This window comes from Syngnathus acus, chromosome 10 (genome assembly GCF_901709675.1).
Source record: "Syngnathus acus chromosome 10, fSynAcu1.2, whole genome shotgun sequence".
Taxonomy (NCBI): Eukaryota; Metazoa; Chordata; class Actinopteri; order Syngnathiformes; family Syngnathidae; genus Syngnathus; species Syngnathus acus.
The window spans coordinates 7,542,192-7,563,896 of NC_051095.1; the positions used below are offsets into that span (position 1 = coordinate 7,542,192).

The 21,705-nt window shown below is 43.2% G+C and overlaps 2 protein-coding genes across 5 annotated transcripts; one reads left to right on the top strand and one right to left on the bottom strand.

Moving 5' to 3' along the window:
• The first annotated feature begins 322 nt into the window (after window positions 1–322).
• Window positions 323–15,320, top strand: lnx2b (ligand of numb-protein X 2b). Of its 4 annotated transcripts, XR_005099084.1 has the most exons (11): window positions 323–611; window positions 5,840–6,331; window positions 8,028–8,221; window positions 9,575–9,774; window positions 10,357–10,761; window positions 10,921–11,052; window positions 12,170–12,344; window positions 12,481–12,727; window positions 12,856–13,014; window positions 13,823–14,010; window positions 14,104–15,320. XR_005099084.1 is itself a non-coding variant. In XM_037261648.1 (10 exons), exons 2-10 carry the CDS (start codon window positions 5,943–5,945, stop codon window positions 13,956–13,958), a joined length of 2,037 nt encoding a protein of 678 aa, XP_037117543.1. In that variant the 5' UTR covers window positions 323–611; window positions 5,840–5,942; the 3' UTR covers window positions 13,959–14,054. The 4 variants fall into 4 exon arrangements, 3 of the variants coding, with proteins under 3 accessions (XP_037117543.1, XP_037117546.1, XP_037117545.1); XM_037261648.1 differs by lacking the exon at window positions 14,104–15,320 and having other exon boundaries at window positions 13,823–14,054; XM_037261651.1 differs by lacking the exon at window positions 14,104–15,320 and having other exon boundaries at window positions 8,028–8,212; window positions 13,823–14,054.
• A 707-nt stretch (window positions 15,321–16,027) lies between these two features.
• On the bottom strand, window positions 16,028–20,814 carry chic1 (cysteine-rich hydrophobic domain 1). Its single transcript, XM_037261653.1, has 6 exons — window positions 20,649–20,814; window positions 19,632–19,686; window positions 18,650–18,805; window positions 18,512–18,568; window positions 17,825–17,884; window positions 16,028–17,690 (listed from the first exon to the last, which is right to left on the bottom strand). The coding sequence occupies exons 1-6, from the start codon at window positions 20,774–20,776 to the stop codon at window positions 17,640–17,642; spliced, it is 507 nt and encodes a 168-aa protein (XP_037117548.1). The 5' UTR covers window positions 20,777–20,814; the 3' UTR covers window positions 16,028–17,639.
• Between the last annotated feature and the right edge of the window lie 891 nt (window positions 20,815–21,705).

The following is a 21,705-nucleotide window of genomic DNA, read 5'->3' on the forward strand; positions in this document are numbered from 1 at the left end:
GCAATAAAAAATAAATAAAAATAAAAAAAAGAAGCTCATCAGTGATGCAAAATTATGACAAGAAACATTCTGGAAAGTGCAAAAGCACGTGTAATACCCAACTCTTGCATATTATTTGATATTTACTACCAAAATTCAATTCTTGCAGGCCTAGTAAGTATAAGTATGTTTCAGAAACGCCAACAAGTACAACCTAAAACATTAATATTATATTTTTACGGGGATGCGTGACTGGACATAGCAACATCAAACCTAACGCAGAAAATAACAGAGACGTGTGTTTTTGAGTAGATGGAGAGTGGAAAGAAAGCCGTGTGCCATGTTGTTTTTCCACCTGCCTTCACTTTCCTTTCTTCCTGCAGTGGACGTGGACCGAAAGTACGTTACGTGGGAAACTCCCTCCCCCACCCCCGAGCAGGTCCAACTACACCTGAGACGCCGTGTTGGGGCTTTCACCGACGGCGAGACGAACCAAATAATAACGAAAAACCCGCTGAACGTTGATATTCTATCTCTGGACGTCGTTTGTCACCCCACGTTGACAGATCAGATTGACGTCTTTGTGTTGGCCGCCATTTCCGGGTAGGAGAAGGGGGGGGGAAACTTTACAGGTAAGACGTGTTTCGGTCTGATACGAAAATTGAATGTTGTTGACGTAGAAAAGACAAAGACCACCATTAGTGGTAATATTCGTGATGGGGGGTTCGACAAATTTGTTGGTTTAGCTTTTGCTCAAAGAAAAGAAGCTGGTCGATACCGCCGAACCGTTTGCCCTTTCGGTTCGTTTAACCTCTTGTGTTACATTTAATTTGAGATTAACGAGGCCAGCGTTGACATGGGGACAGTGAGTTATTTATGAGCCGGGTGATAAACAAACAGGGGCCATAAACGTCTTATTTTAGGAACTTTTTACTGCAGGACATGGAAGTTCAGCCTGACATTTTGGAACCCTTTGTGTCCAGGTACGACCAATTGTGGTAACTTTATGGTTTTATTACGTTTTCTAAGTGTGAGTATCACAGTCGCAGCTATTTGGTCAACGACAAAATAACAAATGATGCTGAAGACTTTTCAAGAAGAGTGACTAGAAACACCTGTTAACCTCTGACGTCATGACATGGCTGCGACGTTTGTGATTTTTATGGCGCCTTTTTGGAATGTTTACTGGTTCAAGTTCAAAATGCAGTGAAATCCTAGTTCCCTGTAGTTTATGGCTGAAAATCTGTGATATAGAGACAGTCTCTCTCTCGCTCGCTCGCTCTCTCTCTCTCTCTCTCTCTCTCTCTCTCTCTCTCTCTCTCTCTCTCTCTCTCTCTCTCTCTCTCTCTCTCTCTATATATATATATTTAGTGATCCCTCGCTACTTCGCGTTCCGTTTATCGCTGCTTCACTACATCGCGGATTTTTTCTCATATTAAAAAAATATTTAAAAGTCAAAATAAAACTTCTAAACTGAGGGAACGTGTGTCTAACCTTTAGAATAGTGTAGTAGTGCTTCAAATGTTTGTTTACATTTCTTTAGAAGTCCGTTTTCGCGTCTTAGCACGATTGCCAATTAGCGTCTTTCCGCTAACTCGTTAGCCTGCCCAGTACTTCTTGTTGGTGACCGTTCTTCGCGGATTTCATTTATCGTGGGTGGTTTTTGAAATGTATCCGCGATAAACGAGGGATTACTGTATACCCTTTTTAAAAAAACTAATTTATGACTCTGGCATGTTAGATTGTTTTGACGTTAACAATAATAAATGTGAGATCAGAGTCTTAAAGTGTATCCAATTGTACAACTTAATGGCTTCTTTTTGGAATTAAATCCATTTTGTTGATAAATAGCCTGACATCATGAGTGAGTAACAAGAGGGCCTTTATTTTAAATCTTCTAAACATGAATGTGCTGTCCGAGATGTCATATTGTAGTTTTTTTTTGGTAAGACCTGTAAATGTAAACCGAAGTGACTCTGCATTATTGTTTACCATGTTGAAGTATTCGTAAAAGAGGCATTAATGCCTTGCCAAACAGACAAACTAACGGGTCTTTGCGGCTTTGATAGAATGGCAAGAAACTGAAATGTCCATTGCACCTCATTGTGTAATTCTAAAATGCTTACGTCGTTGGTTCGATCAACTTTCCATTATGTGCAGTTTCCTTTGCCGGTAATACCCAAGTTGACACATCGCCTGTCTGACAGTAGGGTGAAATCATTCGTCTGCGTTGGCATCGCCTAAGTTCTGCAAGGGTGTGGCGAGACATGTGACTCACTGGTATACGTCATCATGGCAAATGGTCGGGCCCAGACTTGTAATCCCTCGTAAGACCTAAGGACACTGTGGGACCACCAACGTTCTCCCACTTTCATGCAATGGGAAAAGCTTACCGTGTCACATGATTGCAACTTGCAAGGCATTTGGATTGGAGAAGACGTTTGCTAGTTAAGGCACGAGACAACAACTTGAGGCGAAAACAGTCACGTGTTCTGAGGAACATAGAACAAGGTGCCAGAGAAGGAAGATGAACAACGTTTTACAGAAACAATTTTCTTGCTGTTGGGAACATTGGGAACCATATCTTTTTTTTTTTTTCCTGCTTTAAATTGGGGCAGCTTTCATGTTTTCTGTTGCTTGAAAAGTTTTTGCCCTTTTTTATGAGACATTTCTGAGAAACAGCACTTTTATGAGCAACTTCTGTTTCTGATTAGGCACGGGCAGGTAGATTTGAAAGTCACATTTTCAAAAGTACTAAAGCTTTCCATGAGCAATACATGCTGGTTTTTTGGGGGTTTTTTTGCCAAGTGACACGACTCCTCCCATGCCCGTTGTTGGTGCGAGTTGTAAGACTTTTCCTCTCATCGTAAAAGTAAGCTCTTTTGACCATATTTGGCGTACCGCGACTAGGTAGAGGAAGGACATGTAAAGTGTGCTTGCGAAGAGTAGCTGCAATAGAAAGCAAGATTTCTAATCGACATCTCTGGCAAGTAGACAAATGGAGTGAAAAAATGGCAGATTGTGTTCTAATGTATTCTGAAAATGATTATCATGATTTTGTGATGTAGCGTGTTCATAGTAGCGATAGTGGAGCTTTGCTGACATGCTGTCAGTAAAGGTCAGTCCTCGGTAAGCCCCTCCCCCTTGAAAATATGAGCTGTTGTCAAAGTTGAGAATGTTCACCTTTATATTTTGTCCTGAACTTCAGGAGTTTGGGATAAGCGGTTCAGGGTTGATGCATCTGCTTGAGGTCCGTTGAGGCTCTCCTCACGACATTCTTTTTGACATCATCTTAAGAGAACGACATGACCATGGCATCACCTTGACGGTGTCACGTGGTGCGCGTGTCACTTATTAACTGCCAGTATGAGTTTGTCCGTACAAATAAGCAGATGGAACGATGCTATTTCTTTATTTTAAACTGAAGATCATCACATTTCCTCTCCCAATTCTTGACAACGAGAGAGAACAGGGGTAAGAATTAATTTGAAGTCTCTTACATACGTCTGTTTATAAAGGGCTCATCATTGCCACAATTTAAAAACTATTTTTTTTCATTCATTTCATAAGTTTATTTACCAACCTGGTCTAACAAAACATTAATATATGATAACAAGTTTTTTTTGTGCTCAAGGGCGAAGTTCAAGGAACGTCGATAAACACAGGTTCACCGTACCTGTACTGTTTGTGTCTTCATGTGTGCATGTCACAGGATCCATGAACAGTATCCATTACAAGACAAGGTATCACTTCTACCAAGTGGGCAAAAAAAAAAAAAAAAAAAGAGCAAAGCCACAGCGTGCGACAATCAGACGTTTGTTTGCAATCAGTCATTCCGTATACTTCACCTGAGAAAGTGCAACATCAGCAGACCTCCGTCCAACACACACATTACTTACGGCCACTGACAAGGGGAACACTTTGCTCTCGGCCCGAGCTCCGCTCTGCCTAGTTACACCAAATCACCATCGCATTCCTTACGCCTGTGCAGCACACAAGTATGCTTACACACACACACACACTGACATGCACGCCCAGACATTATCGTGACGGTGTGCAGGGGAGGCAGGGCTCTGGTTTCATTGAGGCTGGACGCAGCTGCTAGGTTCAAGTCTCGTGTTTGCGTGCTTTGACTGCCCACCGCTCCACATCGGTGATCATATCTCTGGTGAGTACAATACGAGGATAATAACACTTGGGGGGGGGGGGGTGATGGTGGGGGGGGGGTCTTCAAGACGAGTCGGAGAGAGAGAGAGAAAACTCCAGGTAGAGGTTTCTTGCCAGTGTGAGCAAGTCTGAACAAATAACAAAGCAACATTCTGCTTCCAAGTTGAACTAAAGCCAGCAACCTTATCAGTCCTTATGCTCATAATATGGAATTCATGAGTAGTTGAATGTATTTGTATGTTTTGATGGGACACAAGATCTTTAGTTTACAACGATCCCAACGTACGATAAATGGGTTCAAGGTTACAAACCTAGTTTGTTGAGTAGTGTAAGAATTTGTTTTACATTTAAAGTCAAAACATGTTTTCCATGCAAATAATGATTGTGATTGGCTGGTGGTCAATTCAGGTGACCAGTTCACGTTAGCCTGGAGTCAGCTGGTATGTAGCTCACCCGCGACCCCCGGCGCAGTCCGACATGTACAAATTCATGTTTCGTCGCCGCTGTTGGAATGGAGGTCCGCAGGTATTTGGACAGCTGTCTTTAATCCCTCCAAGGAGTGAAAGTAAAAATATTAATTGGATCCAACAATTTCGTCGTTGTTTTGGGAAGACTCTAAAAGATGTGAGGAATGTTTTCCGTGGGAAAGTTTTGTTATCCTTACAAACATTTGTGAGGTCACTGATGTTTTTTCCTGAGAGGCGGTTTAGCTTGCAATCTCTGTTCCAGGTTATCCGCACTGAATTTATCCGAGTCTGTTCCCACCTAGCCTATTGCTACTTGCACTTTGTGTGTTATCTGACAAGTACAGTACAGTGAACACTTTAAGCACCAAAATGTTTAGCTAAAACATTGTTTTTGAAACTCCACAAGCGTATGTGAATGTGAAACAGCCATGGATAGGCTAATGAAAATTAGCATTGCTAATTGCTAAAGATAACATTGCTTAATGGATGTAATTGGGCATTCCAAGTCATCAACTGCTACTTCAACATTTAAATGCCAAAACGTGATACAGAATTACATGAGAACGACATCATCCATTTCAGTAGAGCTCAGTGCTGCTGCCCACCTTGTTGTGGCACAACATGGTATTACACTGAGGCGGGCTGCTTTATTTATTTATTTATTTATTTATTCATTTATTTATTTATTTGTGTCCCAAATCCCAATGCTGTCGACCACATGTTGTATAGAGACATACAGTCTTGTGAATTCCATGACAGGCCAAGTACAGTATGTGTTCTAGGAGGTCAGATGTTTGTTCCAAGAATGTGTTCCTATTCAGCATTCTTCTTCCGAGGGAGAATTTAAGGCGATTAAGTTGTGCACAAAGACCAAGACCAATAGTGATAGGGTGCAAGGAGCCATTAGTGACAGGACCTCCACTGCTGCCGTCTTCATACAAACTTCTCACAATCTTGTAGCATCGTGTCTTTGTTCCCTCAGTGTTAGCAAAAATTTGATTTCTAGTTAGCTCCTCTTGTGGAATATGGAGCATTTTTTTTTTTTTAGCTGAAATGAGAATTCCTTTTGTCCCTCAGGAAGCCCGCTGAGAGGAAGCAGCTGCAGTTTGCTGCCATGTTGCTATCGCTCGGTTGATTTGTCATTTCCTGTGGCCGTCTTGAGCGGGAGTCACTCTTTAACTGGGGAGTCTCTCTTTAACCGCCTCACTGTGTTCCTCTGTCCGCAGAAGATGGAGGCAACACGGTCAGACCTTTATCGCACGCTGACCGCCTAAGTGGATTTGCCTTTACTTGAACACACACACCGTTTTGGAGGACTCCGGAGGGACAATGTCTACAACAGAAAACAAAACTGCAGGCTTGTCCTGGGCGAGGCTCTGCAAGGAGTGCGGGCAGCAGCACGAGGGCCAGGAAAGCCACCTGTACGAGTATCTCGATGATGTGGACGACGAGCTCGTGTGCCACATTTGTCTGCAGCCCCTCATCAGGCCTATGGACACCCCTTGTGGACACACCTACTGCTTTGAATGTCTGGGCAGTTTCTTGAAAGATAAGGACTTCTGCCCCGTGGACCGCCAGCGGCTGCAGCTGCACCAATGTCGGCAGTCCACCCTGTTGGTCAGGAACCTGCTGGACAAGCTGGCTGTCATGTGTCCTTACTATGCAGAATGCCAGCAGCAGATGCAACGCTGTGAACTTCAACCTCATCTGCACAATAGGTACCACTCCTCAAGCTTCTTTGATATGTCACCATAAAAACCCAAAAATGCATCGATTGGAATAGTCACGATGGAACCCCGGTTGACAAACCGACAGACTTAATTTGTTCTAGAACTGAACTCTCATGAAGTAAAGTAATGTTTCCCGTTTAAAGTCTGGCATCAGAGAAGACTTGTTTACCTAGATTTGATTAACGTATAGTTAAAAAAAATAAAAACAGTAAGTAATGCAATACTATATATTTTATGTGGAGCCTCGAAACCAGATAAAGTCTCACGGTTTTCCGTTGCAGGACGCTTGAAGAAATTAGTGCATTTTCAGCCATGCCGGGGCCCTAAAAGGCCATTCCTTAGTCTGAACAAAAATAATAAACAGTGTGACTCGTAGAGGCCCTAAATACCTCAAGTTCCCTTAAAGAGATTCTTCCAGCACAAGAGTGCAAAGTTCTGCACAGAACCAGGGAAAGTGTGGAATAGTTGCAGTCTGCTTGGGTCGTGTAAATGATAACCTAGTATAAGATCATGGCAAACAATAACCAAATGGGATAAAGTCTAACAAAGTGCACAAAGACACTTTTCCCCCCCCAATGTTTCAGTGAGATTTGTCAGTTAATATTCAGCTAAAGCCTCGCTGTCCTTGTAATTTAGCAAAAAGACAAAGAACAAGGCTAATCTTTCTCCTCTAGCATGTCCAAAGTCACACATTTAAATGCATGCATTTAATCCTGGGATAGTTATGAGCCACACGGCTTCTCAGTTGGGGAACACTAACTTCCTTGACTCTTTCTGCTGGTTGCCTGGCAACGTCGCTGTGTGGACATTGATTCCAGAAATCAGAAAGTCAAATGTTGTGGTTCAGTGATGAGCTAACCGGTTGATGGCTGCACTGTACCGACTATTATGTAAGTTTGTTATCAAAAGTATCCCATTCGGCCCCACATTATAGAATACTGACTAATCATTAACAGAAGACCGGTGTATGCGCATCGTAAAAATATGCGATCATTGATTTGATTGTGTCACATAACCACCATAGACACTTTCCCTTCAGACATGTAAAAAGTTTGAGGCGTGCTGTAAATCAGTCTCTTTGTTATCCACATGGTCAGCGAGGTGCTTCTCATGTCCGAGGTCGGCCACGATGACGTAGCCTGTTGTGGTTGGCAGGCAGCGGCCCGCCCGCTCTGCGCAAATAACCAGAGGGGGCAAAGTTCAGCCATGAGGAACGAGCACGCTAAAGTATGCAAAGTAGTTTGAGCATTTCTTCCATATCCCTCATAACCAGCTTAAAGTACACTTACTAGTCAGACATTATTTCGAGGAGATTCATCATGTCTTTGTAATGCTACAAACAGATTCTTTTGTTCAGACAATACATTTTTTTAAATTTTATTTTAGTTGTTAACCTCCTTATCAAATATAACCAATAAATGCCTTTCCATGACGTTGTTAGAGAATTTATTCAATAACCTAGGCTACTCCTACGCTCATTGTCCAAACTTGTAAGACAAATGAACACATTTGTTGACAACCAAGTAAGGACAAATAACCTTAAGGTGGCTGTCAAGGATATGGAAAAATGCTGGAACAGCTTTCCGTACTCGGGTGGACTCCCTGCCTGTAATGCACTTAAACGTCTTGTAAAAGCCAGTGATCCATCATCGCTTCTCCCTGATGTTATTCTGTTTTTGCCCAGATGCCCCGCTTTCAGGAGACTCCGGGACGAAGCGGAGAAAAGAAAGAGGCCCTCATGGAACGAACTGAAGGGACGCAAAGGCGACGGCGAGTTGTCTGCTGACGCTAAACATTCAGAAACTCCACCGCGCAGCGCCACCAGAGATCTGACCGACCCCGGACTCATTAACCCCGCCTACGAAGAAAGTGAGGATGGTATGGAGTCATTTGTCATTAAGAAGCTCCTAGTGTATCTATCGGTCCCACCCTCATGGTGATTGGCTAATGTTTAGCCGAGATGAAAAGAAATGATCACGCCCGTGGGCCCTTCCCTCGTCTGTGGGGAGTGATTGTAGACGCAGAAGAATTGCTGATTGTTGAGTCCTAAGTCTGCCACGGGTGAATCATTAGCATAGTTGCAGGAACACGCCGCAGATTACAGCTGTTTTAACCAGACACTGGAAAATCACCAGCAGCTTCTTGCAAGTCTGCCCTGAATTACATTGAATACAACAAATGAACTCCGTTCAATCTCACCTTTTAAATCTCTTAGTATTAGTTTTCATTCTCTTACTGTGTCAAGAAATGAGAAACTAACAGAAATAAGCATTGATTGTAAACATTCATATGCCAAATTATTTAATTTTGGGTCAGTTTTGCCTCATACCAACATACAATCCAAAATGCCATAGACAGACTAACGAAAATAAGTGTAGATGTTATAGACACATGGAGTAGCAACATACGCTGTGAAGCACACGATATTTTATTTTTGCTTTCTGGGGACGGCTGGTATTGGAATTTAGTTGTGGGCCATCTGTGCCTCTTCTTCTTGTGCATGCCTGTATGGCATACATCAAGGCGTGCAACTCTAAATTAAACTTTGCCTGTTTTAAAAAAAAATATATATATATATATAGTATAGTGTTGAGTCAAGACAACATCCAAAATGTTTTTTTTTTTCATAGGAAGTGGAAAGAGTAGAAACTAGGTAAACAGCGTCTATCAGTTTAGTGTGATCTGAGTTTCTACACGTGGAAGTCCTCCTCACTGTCCTCACTGTATCGCTACACCGCAAAAGCCAAACACCACGTGTGTCTTTTTTTTTTTATATATTGCCACAGCGTTATGTCATACAACCAGAGGTCTTATACCTCCTCGTGCTTCAATACAGGCAGCGGTAGAAACATAGGACCTTTGTATTTTTATCATTGACATGCTGCAGGGATAAGAACCGCTGTACACAGTAGTGCCTAACATAAATGCATACACAGATTAGATAGCTAACATTGAATATCCTCAGTGGATATTTGTTCTTGCTTTTTGGAAGAAATGAGAACAGAAATTACTTCTCAAAGGGCGTGCACTCAATCTCAGTTGCATCTCAGTAAATTTCAATATTGTAAGATCAATTAAAAACAGATTGACTGCACAGAGCGGCTCAGCCGGAAGTACAAATATGGACAATATTGCATCTTAATTGAGAATTGTTTTGAGCAAGAAACACTTTTTAAAATGGACAAATGTAGGGAAGTTGTTTGATGACAGTTGTGGTACTCTCTTCGCCAGACAACACGCCGTTGCGCTCCAGCCTGGTGTCCGAGTCCAATGTGGTGGAGCTCTTCAGGGAGGAGGCAGATGAAGAGCTGGGCCTGCGCATCGTCGGCGGCAAAGACACGCCGCTGGGCAACATCGTCATCCAGGAGATTGTACGTGACTCTCAAGCGGCTCGTGACGCCCGACTGGCGCCCGGAGACCACATCTTGGAGGTGACAGAGCCAGTATCAAGTGTTTCACCATCACATCAAAATAATTCGTACTAGTGAAAATGTTTTTTTTTTTTTTTTTCTTTCTTCAAACAAACTGATTTTTGTTTAATTTTAACACATTAACAATGTGAAGGTTGTATTAATGACTTAATATCTCCATTGAGGGGAAAAACAAGTTTTTTTTCTTCCCCAAAGTCTAAATAACGTTTAAACTTAGAATAGCGTGTATGTACTTATTGGAGTCAATCCCTCGGAGTATGATACTCTTCCACACATTCCCCTCAGTTTTGTAAACACACTTCTTTCCAGCAGGGAATGTGAAAACAGATATTCAAGATAAACTGGTTTGATCTCCATGGCAACAAGGCGTGGTTGCCACCAGCAGCCATGAGCACCTCAGGTCGACTTGTCTCCAGTGTTAGTGATTGACAAAATCTTAAATAGCGTTGCATCTTCACCATGGTGGTCTATTTATGTAAATGTTTTATTTTATAATCCAGAGGGAAAACAGTGTAAAAACAAAAATGGCAATATTTGAGTTTCCTAAAAAAAAAAATCTTGTGCTCTGTATGATTTTTGCAGGTGAATGACATCAGTCTGGCGTCCGTCCCTCACGCTCGGGCCGTCGCTGTGCTGCGCCAGCCTTCCCTCGTCAGGCTCACCGTCATGCAGGAGAAAGGTTTCAAACCGAGGGAGACGCGCCCCGATCAGCACCCAGCCGTGTCCGGCAGCGCCCACGGGAACGCCACCTCCGCTCATAACCCTGGCACTGTACTGCAAGTGACGCTGACCAAGAGTCAGCGCTCCGAACCGCTTGGCATAAAGCTAATCCGCAAATCGGACGAAAGCGGCGTCTTCATCCTGGACCTGCTGTCGGGAGGGTTGGCAGCCAAGGACGGCAAACTGAAGAACAATGACAAAGTTTTAGCCATCAATGGACAGGACTTGAGGCACGGTACACCTGAGAGTGCCGCCCAAATCATACAGGTATAGTTTTTTCTCTGCTTCATTGTTCATGGCGTTCCTAAATGTCAGATCGCATCAAAAAGTTGGGGTCTCTCATTAGTCTGCTGAGCAGACTACACTTGTAAATTCTGGAGGTTTGCTTGCCCTTTAAGACAAAACATCTGGTGTTTTGTTTCACAGGCCAGCGAGGTGCGTGTCAACTTTGTAGTCTTGAGGCAAGCAGAGACTCAAGACGAAGGAGGACCACAAGGCCGAGGGGCCAGGAGGGTGCCTGAGCCGCAGTACTTCAGGCGGCGCTCCACCTACATGAAGGTACGGCAGAACATGTTTCTGCACATCACCCGAGCCATCTTCAAACGTTTAACCCTCACACTGCACACATTTTACACGTGTGCAGTTTGTGTAAAGAGGGGGACACACTTTCTGATTTTTGACATCCCAAAAATGTGACTGTAGCTGGGATGAAACTCACACAAGGACTGTTTTTTAATGAAACATTGAAGGAGTCCCAATCTGGACATCACCGTTTTTTTATGCTTATTTTTATCTTGACTCTCTCAACGGCATCCCAATTGTGCTACACAGTGCTAGTGCAGCTAATTGCCTTGAGAGGAAAAGGTTTCCCGTTCGGCCAATGTCGACGTACTGTTTGCTTTAAAAGTACGGCAACACCTCATTGCTCCACAACTCGAAATGTTTTCTCCATCATCCCGCTTCGAAATGGCTTGAGCGTGTACGTCCGTCTTCCTGCGGTAGCATCCTCAAACAGGACATCGCTGGTGTTTACACAGTGTAATTGTGACGTGCCACTCGGTTCTTCCATCCAGGAAGAATAGCAGCCCCCCAGCTGGGGGTGCAAAGCTTTGAGAGCAGACACCTGCTTCACGGCGCTGAGATGAAAGCGGACGTGGAGGGCCTCCTTCTGTCCTGATCAAAAGGCCCGGGGTGCTGCTCAGTCTGCCACCGCGGGGCCGCTGCCTTGTTGTTTTTTGGGCCCTTCTTTCTTTGGGTGGCAGAGGATCAAAGTGGATAACAGTTAGCTTTCGCCTGCCGAGTGGAGCCTTTTCGTCTTGCTGGGGGTGGGGGACCCCCCGCCGGGTGGAGGAAGAAGCTTCGCCGCCTCCCCCGAGCTTCCCTTGCCACGGTTTACAGTCTGCGGAGCGCAGCCAGGAGGCTGCCGGGAGCTGTCGCTTTCCACACGTCTTTTCCATTACGAGACACCAGTGTGGGAGCTCGCACGTCGCCTCCATTTCGCAAGTTCCACATTTGTTACTGCCCCGGGCTTTTCAATTAGGGCAGTTGCGATTAGCGGCACCACTCCACGAATGTTAGCTGAAATGGCTGAAACGACCCACAGATAGATCTCTTAATTAGTTTGCCCCTGCCAGCAAATGCCATCAAAATAAAATGTGGTTGTGCAATCATACAGGACCCTCCCGGTGGCTTTTCCAGTCAGGAGAAGACGGTGAGCCTGAAGAAGGACCCTCGTCTTTCTCTGGGAATCACCATTGCCGGCGGAAGAGACTGCCGAAGCCGCCTGCCCGTCTACATCACCAGCGTGCAGCCTATTGGATGCCTGCATCGAGACGGCACCATCAAACGAGGTGCACACATGCCACTGTTTCTTCACTACTTATAAATCCACCCTTTTGCTTTTTTGCTGTGGAAACTCCTCAGCTACCTAGGCGCATCAATTACTTCACACAGGAGTTCTGTTCTTAATTGTCTGTGCGCCCACAGGGGATGTCCTGCTGAACATCAACGGCGTTGACCTGACGCAACTGACGTACAGCGAGGCCGTTTCCACGCTGAAGGCGCAGGCCGCTCAGCCGCAGGTGGCGCTACGTGTCATCCAGACCATTTCGGAAGAATCGCAGGAGGACGCCGAGGCCGGCGGCGGCAACGACAGGTCTGACGGCTTAGAGGACGCACGGGAAGACGCTTACAACTGGACGCCGCTGTGGATAAGATGGCTGGGCTTACCGAGGTACAGCAATAAAAAAATAAATAAAAAAAAGGCCTTTTTTTGTGTTTGTTTTAATGCAAATATTCATTTTAAATTCCACATTATAAGACGTATATTTGGAGCGCTAACATTGCCTTTGTCGATGTCAGCCACATGCACTGGTGTCGGGACATCGTCCTGCAGAAGAGCAACAATGAGAGCTGGGGCTTCAGCATTGTCGGAGGCTACGAGGAGACTCACGGCCAGCAGCCTTTCTTCATCAAGACCATCGTACCCGGCACACCCGCTCACTTTGATGGCCGCCTAAAGTATGTTCAAGCTGAGGCTATTATCCTTTTTTTTTTTCTTTTTTTTTTTATAAACCTCAGGGCCTGACTTGGGACCTTTTTAAATTGTTAGTTTATGTGATGTAACTCTGGTTTAATTAGTATTATGCAACCAACTTTGTCAAATGACATTTTATGTCACTGGTGAGCAAAATACTCGTATCTCCAAAATAACTTGGAAAAAAAAAAAAAAGCCATATTGTTTGAGTTTCCACGAAACATAATGTCCATAATGCTATCATATATCGTTGCACACCAACATCAACACCACCACCACCACCACCCAAAAATCATGTTCAGTTGCTATTTCAATGCGCTAAAAAAATTGCAATTTATTACAGTGTCATTGATCAAATATAGTAAAAACACGGTCAGCAAGTCGTTCATATCAAAGTGTGCTCAAGCTGACCATCCCACCAAAAAGGCTTTTAATACTTCACAAAAGCAAACGAGATAAAACTAAAGAAAAAATTGTGGTTACATCTTGTATTCTCAAACTCTCTCTCTCCCAAAGTCCATAGTGCCGCGATATGCAATAAATAAAAAGAAGCTGAAATGAACCTGCATGCAACCGCACCTTTGTGGGCGACCACTTCCTTCTGCACCGAATCATTACAGCTATCCATTTTTAACAAAACAGTCATATTTTATCCTGAAGGCATTCACTCTTTATTTTCTAAAAATAACATACAAGCTGTCAGTCTTGAGGGGACATAGTGCTGCACGGCTCCTGAAGTGTAAGAGAAGACATCCCTGCTGTAGTCCGTTCAATCTCACATTTGTCTTCCAGGTGCGGCGATGAGATTGTGGCGGTGAACGGCGCCACGACGGTGGGCATGAACAACTCGTCGCTCATCCCAATGCTCAAGCTGCAGAAGAATAAAGTGACGCTGACTGTGGTGTGCTGGCCCGGGAGTCTGGTCTAGCCAACAGACTCACTAATTGGGAAGCATTCTGCGCACAAAGCAGCAGGTAACTCCCCCTCAACTCCACATGTGTTAGTGTGCCGCCACTCAGAGGTGTTAAAAAAATGTCCTCTTTTTTTTTTTTTTTTTGACTGGTCGTTATATACAGTGGCAGCTGACAAATGGATTAGAAAGTTATATTCAGACTTACGAGACATTGTCTCCTCTGTCCGTGTTAACTTATATCGACTGTCTCTGGCTTTGCTGCGTAAAACCTTATCTTTGAGATATCCCCATTTAAAAAAAAAAAAAAAAAAAAGAAATGATGGGAGGTTGGAGGAGCATGTAGGCACTTTCAGCATAACTTCAATACGTTTGTAACGTTTCACACAATCAGGTAACTTCATGACAAAATGTCTTTCTTCAAAAGTTAGGATGCCATTATGTAGGATTCTTTGAATATGAAACAAAAACAAAAATTAGATCAGGAACCAACAGCCAAAGAGTGAGTTTTCTTCTTTTTTTTTTTCTCGGGTATTTGGTAACTATTAGTTTGACCAGGGTGAAAACGTGATGGCAATCTGTGACAAAGCCCATCAATTGAATTATTTGGAGCACATTTTTTGAATTGGAAAAAAACTCCATGAAGGATTCATGATGGCTGCTCGTGACCAAATCCGAACGGCTCTTGACTGCAAAGACCAAAGTGTCCACTTTTACTGCACTTTTCTCAAAGGCCATCACAGTGACTGCTTCTTTTGGAGGCGTCGGGGGATGCTCAAGCCACTATGGGGGTCTTGACTTTGAAAGTTTCTTACAATGCAAGAAGACTCACTTCGTGCACCTTTGTATCTGTGTGACATCATAATTGTGTTCTCGCTTTGACACTCTTGTGTCCATTCCCTTATATTTATTCACATTTATGAGTGCATCTCAATAAAATGGAAAATGTGAAATAGCTATCGCTGTATATAGATTCACTTAATGTTGGGATTTTATTATTTTTAATTTTGATTATATCTTTGAAAACATTTGATTCAGCATAATTTTAAAAGGAGGTATTAAGAGAGGAATTGGCCTTCTGAAAATTCGGTTCCTTTGTGTTTAATGAATCTGTATAATGAGTGTCATGTACTGAATTCAGCTCCTAAAATAAATGGACTTTTCTACTATGTTCTAAATAATTGAGATGCACCTGAATGTGGTCACTTGTTGTTAGGTGGCTCACTTGAATGTAAATTTGCGCTTCAAAAAAACCAAACGACAACCCGGCACCAATTTTGGTATAATACAGAGTTATCAGATCTGAGTGGCTGTGATTTTGATGTCGCTTTGGATACAATAAAAAGAAATACAGTGAGTGGTGGAAAATGATCAACTCAAGCGGGCAGTGTCAAACTTATTATGGTCGGTTAACAGTGAAACCACAAATTTATCATCATGGGGCCTGTCAGTATAACCGTACTTCAGACAATCACGATTTGCTACGTACAGTAATTTATTTTAAAAATATTATTAACGTTAAAGAAGCATTCGCTATGCTGGTTACAAGAATTGACCGAAGTATCAGTGGCAATTACGCTATACAAAGTGTACAAATATAATAGCTTTGCATTGACTAGTCAAGAGTCCAACAAAAGTGTCCAACATATTGTACAGCCTGACCCCTAGTGGACAGAATCGCCTACTGCCAAAGGCCTCATGTTCTGTTCAGTCCCAAATGATCAGAAAGTGTTGTAGAATCTAAATGTTCATTACCTGTAAATGGAGTTATGGGTTTTGTATGACAGTAAATGTTTCACTTTCTTATCTTATCGATGTTGGTCGAGGATTGTGCTGCAGGCCAGCAGGCTGGCTGACATGAAAACAATCAGACAAAGGCTCATAAAAGGGACTCTGGCTCTATTGCTTGACTCACTTTGAGGTCCGGTGACCAGTTTATATTGCTACTGCTGCTACTTGACTGTAACACTCGTGTCCAAGTAATTGCGGGCCGTCTTGTTAAAGTTAACGATTCCATCGCCGCGACTTGCCTAACAAGATTTGGACGAGGTCAGTTTTGTGGGGCAGAGACGATTGACAACAAATGTAATGTCCAAATGAGTTTTATTTGCTTTTCCTGTAAGATGGGTGGTCACGTGGGCAAACATTTTGAAGAAATGCTAACAGGACATAAAATTAGGTCTTGCAAGACTGTGGTTCAACTATTGGAGAGGCACTCTAGTTAGTAAAAATGGATGCAGCCATGGAAGAAAACATAACAAAAGAAGCATCTGGTCTTCTATGTAACACAAGTCCAAGAACAACACGTTAGGATCAAACTAAACCGGAAGCTTTACACTGTTTTCATCGTGTGCCACATTGAAATGAGGGTTTTCCTCAGAGACCAGTATGGCTAAGAAAAGGGAGCAAACTGCTTGGATTTTTCACATCTGACTGAAATGAGCAGATTTGATGCTGGCAGTACCTTGACCTAAAAATGGCCCAGCTACAAGTAAAGCTAACGGGGCCAAAACCAGAAACGGGTGAGCTGTGATGTTCAAAATGTGAGCCCAGGGGCAAGTCCAGTCGACAGTATAGGGAAGAAGAATGTGAAAATGATGGCGCCGTGAGATGACCAAAAAATGGGTGAGTTAATCTTTTTAAACCTCATTGCACCAATGCAATATTCATCAGAACACCGACGAGTGGCAGCACATGGATCGTAATAGCAAATATATTTTTGGGCTTGTTTTCCAAGGTATTTTAATGCCGTCACGTGGTATAGGAGAAAAAAAAATCTTAGATTAAATGACCACAAATTGCCATGAAACATTTTCCATGTGGAGTAATTCCCAAATTTCCAGTTTAAATTCCCATGAAAAGTTAACCAAACTTCCAGAAATGTTCCATTCCTTTGACCATATGGTATTTACTTGTTCAGATTTATAACAGCAAATTGTATTGACTAAGGGATTGGGTAAAAATAAATGCTTTTAGAAAGCCGTTAAAGTTCAGAAAAATTGCTCTTTAGCCATAGATTTTTTGCTCAAATGAAAATAAATCCATTTTATTGAAAAAGGGTATGACACTATTTAGTGTAAGTCGTCCAGCCCCTGGGCCTCGACTTTGACACGTGTGAACTCGACAAAAACAAATGACACAAACGAAGGGTTCCAATCTTATTGGCAAACATGACAGCTTCAACACTGTGGCGTATTATTAGGTTCTTTAGAACTACATATACTCTATATGGCTTACAAGGTAAACAGGTCCGTACAAACTCAAAAACCGGTACAGCAATTCATTGGCAACAACGACAGCTAATATGTAAACAATGGACATTTGATGTTAACAGTATTTACACAGAGGGAAGGAAACTTGCCAGGGCATGGGTTTAAACAGACAAGCCAACGTAGCATTGAATTCACCTTCTATTTTATACTCTAAAAAAGAAACATAAGGCCGTAACATCTTCCGCTGGGGGTATAAATGCACTATTACTGACCCCCCACCCCACCCAATCATGAAAAAGGAGTGCAACAAAGGGGCTGACGAGTCTCACAGGCTGTGCAAAATGCGCTCAAAAGCAAAGTGACAGTGTGGCAAGAGTTTCACGTACAGCTGCATTGGGAATTGGGGGGCAGCCGGGCGGACGTCGCTGTTTTTGTTCTTTCATTCCAACAAGGCACTGAAGTAGAAAAGGCATTGCAGGTTGCATCTTCAGTCTGGTCTCAATATTGGATACTTGGGTAAGAATTCTATAAGAATCACCTGCACACACACACACACACACACACAAAATCATGTTACTTTCATTTAATAGCAGTTCACACTTGTCATAAGTGCACTGTGGTGATGTTGTGTAATAATCAGTTAAAACAAGAGAAGGGATGAACACAACTTACATATTCCGTCATGTTGCTGCTCTCACATTTTCTTTTGCTCAGCTTCCAGTGCAGGCCCAGCTGAACAGAAAAGACCAGATCAATAGACTCATCACGCACACACACACACACACACACACACACACACACACACACACACACACACACACACACACACACACACACACACACACACACACACACACACACACACACACACACACACACACACACACACACACACACACACACACACACACACACACACACACACACACACACACACACACACACACACACACAGACACAGTCTGGCATGTGAGAGGTCAAACTGTGGCCAGACATGCTGAAGGGCTTTTTTTATGTCCATGCGCACGCACACACACAAACACTTGTCAGACAGACACAGACAACCAGACTAGGAAAGATATTGACAAAGATTAAGAGAGAGTTAGAGAGAAAAGAAAAAAACAAAAAGGAGGAAAAAGGGACAGAGTAAGAGACTAACAAAAACTGAGAATGAAACAGTCACAGAAAGAGAGAGAAGATGGGAAAAATGGGGAAAAAGAAGACCCAATTGGGAAGTGACACATAGACAGGGAGAGGAAGTCAAAGAAACACAGAAGGGGAAAAAACCCGGGAGAGATTAAAAATGAATGAAAAGAAGACAGTCACAGAGACCAACTGAGACGGACGGAAGTTAGCTACCTTGTGGTACAATCGGTTGTTCTCCCATTCTAACAGCTTGTGAATGGACCTTCTTGTCTGTGGTAGGAAGAGAACACCGATGAGTCCTGAACGAAAAGTGTCGTTTGGGGCACTCGAGTATTTTGTCTCTTCTCTGACCCTCTTGTTGAGACATATGACGGGCCACAAGCTGCATCCGGCCGTGCAACAGCAGCACAGACACCCGCACAGCAGCCACTTGACGTTGACCGGCACGTTCTTCCTCAGGCAGGCGTTGACGCGACCCACACTGGCGCGGAACTCCTCCGGTGCCACCTGCAACCAAATAAAAACGAGAGCAGCATGGTTTACTTATTGCTTGTGTTTGGGAAGAAGAACTTTAAATAATCGCAAACGCAGTTGCAATAACAGTAATTTTCCTTATCATTCAGCCATATTTGACATTCATGACATTTGTTTGGAATAAACTGAAGTGTGTAGTCTTTTTCGATATTTTGTCGGGAATTGACAGTTAGATGTTTTCTGCGCAGGCGCGATCTTCCAACATTGTCCCTGGCCTCAAAGGACAAGATAAGCAGCAGAAGTGCAGCCTGTGGCGGGCGGGCGGGCGGTCAAGCTGGCCAGCACCGAGCTGAATGGATGCTGGCCCCGAGTCTGTACGCCATAAAAGGGGGTCGTAATCTTTTATGACAGGATGCAAAGGTCTCTTTGCAAACAAGCAAAGAGCTGGGAATAAAGCCCAGCAGGGCCTGATGTGCACCCTTCAATCATCATAATTGTGAGCTCGTCCATCACATGTCGGCCGGCCTCACAATGCCGGAGGTGCGCTTTATTGCCCCGCACTTCCCTCAGCCCCGCACGCGGCCCTGCAGCCTTTTTGTGCTCTTTCGTCTGACCCAGGAAACGGACCCTTTTCTTCTCGCCCTAGCATTATTTCGTCACCTGGAGTCGGACCCCGCGGTCGAGACCGGCCTGCCCACCCCCCCGCTGGCGGCTTACTCATTGACGGGGCCCGTGTGGATGCGACCAATCCGCCAGCAGGAATGTTTGAATGGGGAAGACAAAAGAAGCGCTGTGCCTTTTAATTGTTCATCTGGAAGTGTGTAGAAAGCACAAGAAAAGTTCCAATGTGCAAATGTACCTTTCCCGTGAGAATAGATGGGAACTCGCTATCGAATCTGTTGCTCAGTCCAAACCTGCACACAGGCAAACACATGGAGATGAGAAACATTATGAAGATGTAATCAGTGCCTTCTTTTTGGTCTCGCTTAAATTAAAAACAAACAAAACAAAAAAAACAGCAATATATGTACAAATGCACAGGCCACAATTTCCAAAGTGCTCCAGTGTCATGAAAAACAGTCCATTCAATAAATAAATCAATAGATTCAACAGAAAGAAAATGCCTCTGTCAAAGAAAAATATTTTGTGAAAATGGTCATTAAGCCAAATAAAAAAATCGATAGTATAATAGTCATTAAATAACAAGAATAAGCTAAATATACAATTTAATTTAATTAATAAAAATAAAGATCTTAAAATCTGAATACAACAAATAAACAACGGTAAGTTTTGGGAAAAAAATCATTACAATTTAAGAAACAGGTCCATTAAAGAAGTTTAAAAGAAGTTAAACTCAAGTAAAATACATAAAAATGTCAAGAAGTAAAATAAAACTTAGCAAATCGTTCTTAAACCTTGAATAGGAGGCTTCAACAGCGTTGGCAGATCGGCTAGTGACGTCACAAACGATGTCGGATGCACAGATGGTGCCAGTTTTAGCTTTAAGTAACCTCCTCAGTGCACAGTGACGTTTTTCACGCTCGTACGCGACTCATAAGGTCAACGGCGTCCAAGTTAAACACGTTGACGTGACGTGCGTGTCGTCGAGCTCGTTAGCCAACGTCACGTCGCGTCACCCACTGTCCTCCTCGGCCGGCTGGACCACACCGAACAACAGCCTCAAGTTATAGGTTGCCATGGAGACGTCAGGTGGTGGAGACGCTCTCTTCGTGTTAAAACAACACCCTGAGGGACATTTCTTGTTCACTAAGTGAGCTACTTAGCTACCTAGCGGCTACACAAGCTACAAGACGCAGAGGTGGCTGCAACAAAACACGACACCGTGACGAAACATAAGCAAGGAAAAGAAACGTACACTGTGATGTGTCCGGCGCCGCGCATCACAACGGGATCCGCGCAGTATCTGGATAAGCGCTCCTCGATGACGACACGCTCGTCCTCGTCGTCGTCTTCTAACTCGTAAATGGTATCAAAGTCCGCCATGTTGGGACAGCGAGACGTGACGTCACACGCGGAGACGCGCGCGCACGTCTGGACGTACGAGCGTGAGAGCGAGCACGCACGATGAGAGAAGGTCAGGTCGGAGAGATGCCCGAACATTTTACATCCAAAAAGGCAATTTTGTACAATGTTGAGATTTGATACCACTATAAAATGAAATTGCCCATATATTGATCATATTCCCAAATATAAATAATCTAAAAATATATGCAGTGGAGGACATTTATGTTTTTTCATGACTGTAGAAAAGCTTTCAAACTACTTGGCATTTTTGAGTGGAAAGACAAGAGGGGCTCTCATAAATAATACCAAGTACTTTGACCCTTTTGACCCAAGCACTCCATTTACAATGATGTATATATCTTGAACACATTTATTATATGGGGCTTGCAAGGTGCAAGTGTTAAGTGGGCCTCATTTGTAAGATGCACCCATATTTCACACCACAAATTTTACTGAGAATAACCCCCATAAGTAAACTTTATTGAGTGGTAAATGGGATGTCACTTGGAAAGCACTTTTCTATCTTTGGTACTCAAAGCGCTTCGCACTGCAGCAACTGCAGTTTTGTGTCTTGCTCAAGGACACTTTAACATGGTCACAAAATTCGGGGATCAAACCCCCAACCTTGGGGTTGAGAGACGACCACTACCATTGAGCCAATTATGCGGGCCTCTGCTGTTATATATTTTTAAAAATGCACAGTGCCCATAACTACTTTAATACATAATACTTTTTCATTTTATCACTGCCCCTAAACTTTCCTTATATTTTATTTTTTGCATTTTTTTAAACATTTTTTAGACATTCAAAATAATTACTATGCATTTAAAGTTGTTTGTTAAATATGTATGTTTTCTAGCAATTAAACTCACATTTTAAACATGGTGTTAACTTTTTTTTAATGGATA

Bases quoted from the DNA above. Each gene is read 5' to 3' on its own strand.
- lnx2b (XM_037261648.1), top strand. From the start codon at position 5,943: ATGTCTACAACAGAAAACAAAACTGCAGGCTTGTCCTGGGCGAGGCTC. The intron at 9,775-10,356 runs GTGACAGAGCCA...TGATTTTTGCAG, and splicing joins CCGGAGACCACATCTTGGAG to GTGAATGACATCAGTCTGGC. The intron at 10,762-10,920 runs GTATAGTTTTTT...TTTGTTTCACAG, and splicing joins GTGCCGCCCAAATCATACAG to GCCAGCGAGGTGCGTGTCAA.
- chic1 (XM_037261653.1), bottom strand. From the start codon at position 20,776: ATGGCGGACTTTGATACCATTTACGAGTTAGAAGACGACGACGAGGAC. The intron at 18,569-18,649 runs GTCAGAGAAGAG...TTCCTACCACAG, and splicing joins TCATATGTCTCAACAAGAGG to ACAAGAAGGTCCATTCACAA. The intron at 17,885-18,511 runs GTAGCTAACTTC...TTTTCTGTTCAG, and splicing joins ACAACCGATTGTACCACAAG to CTGGGCCTGCACTGGAAGCT.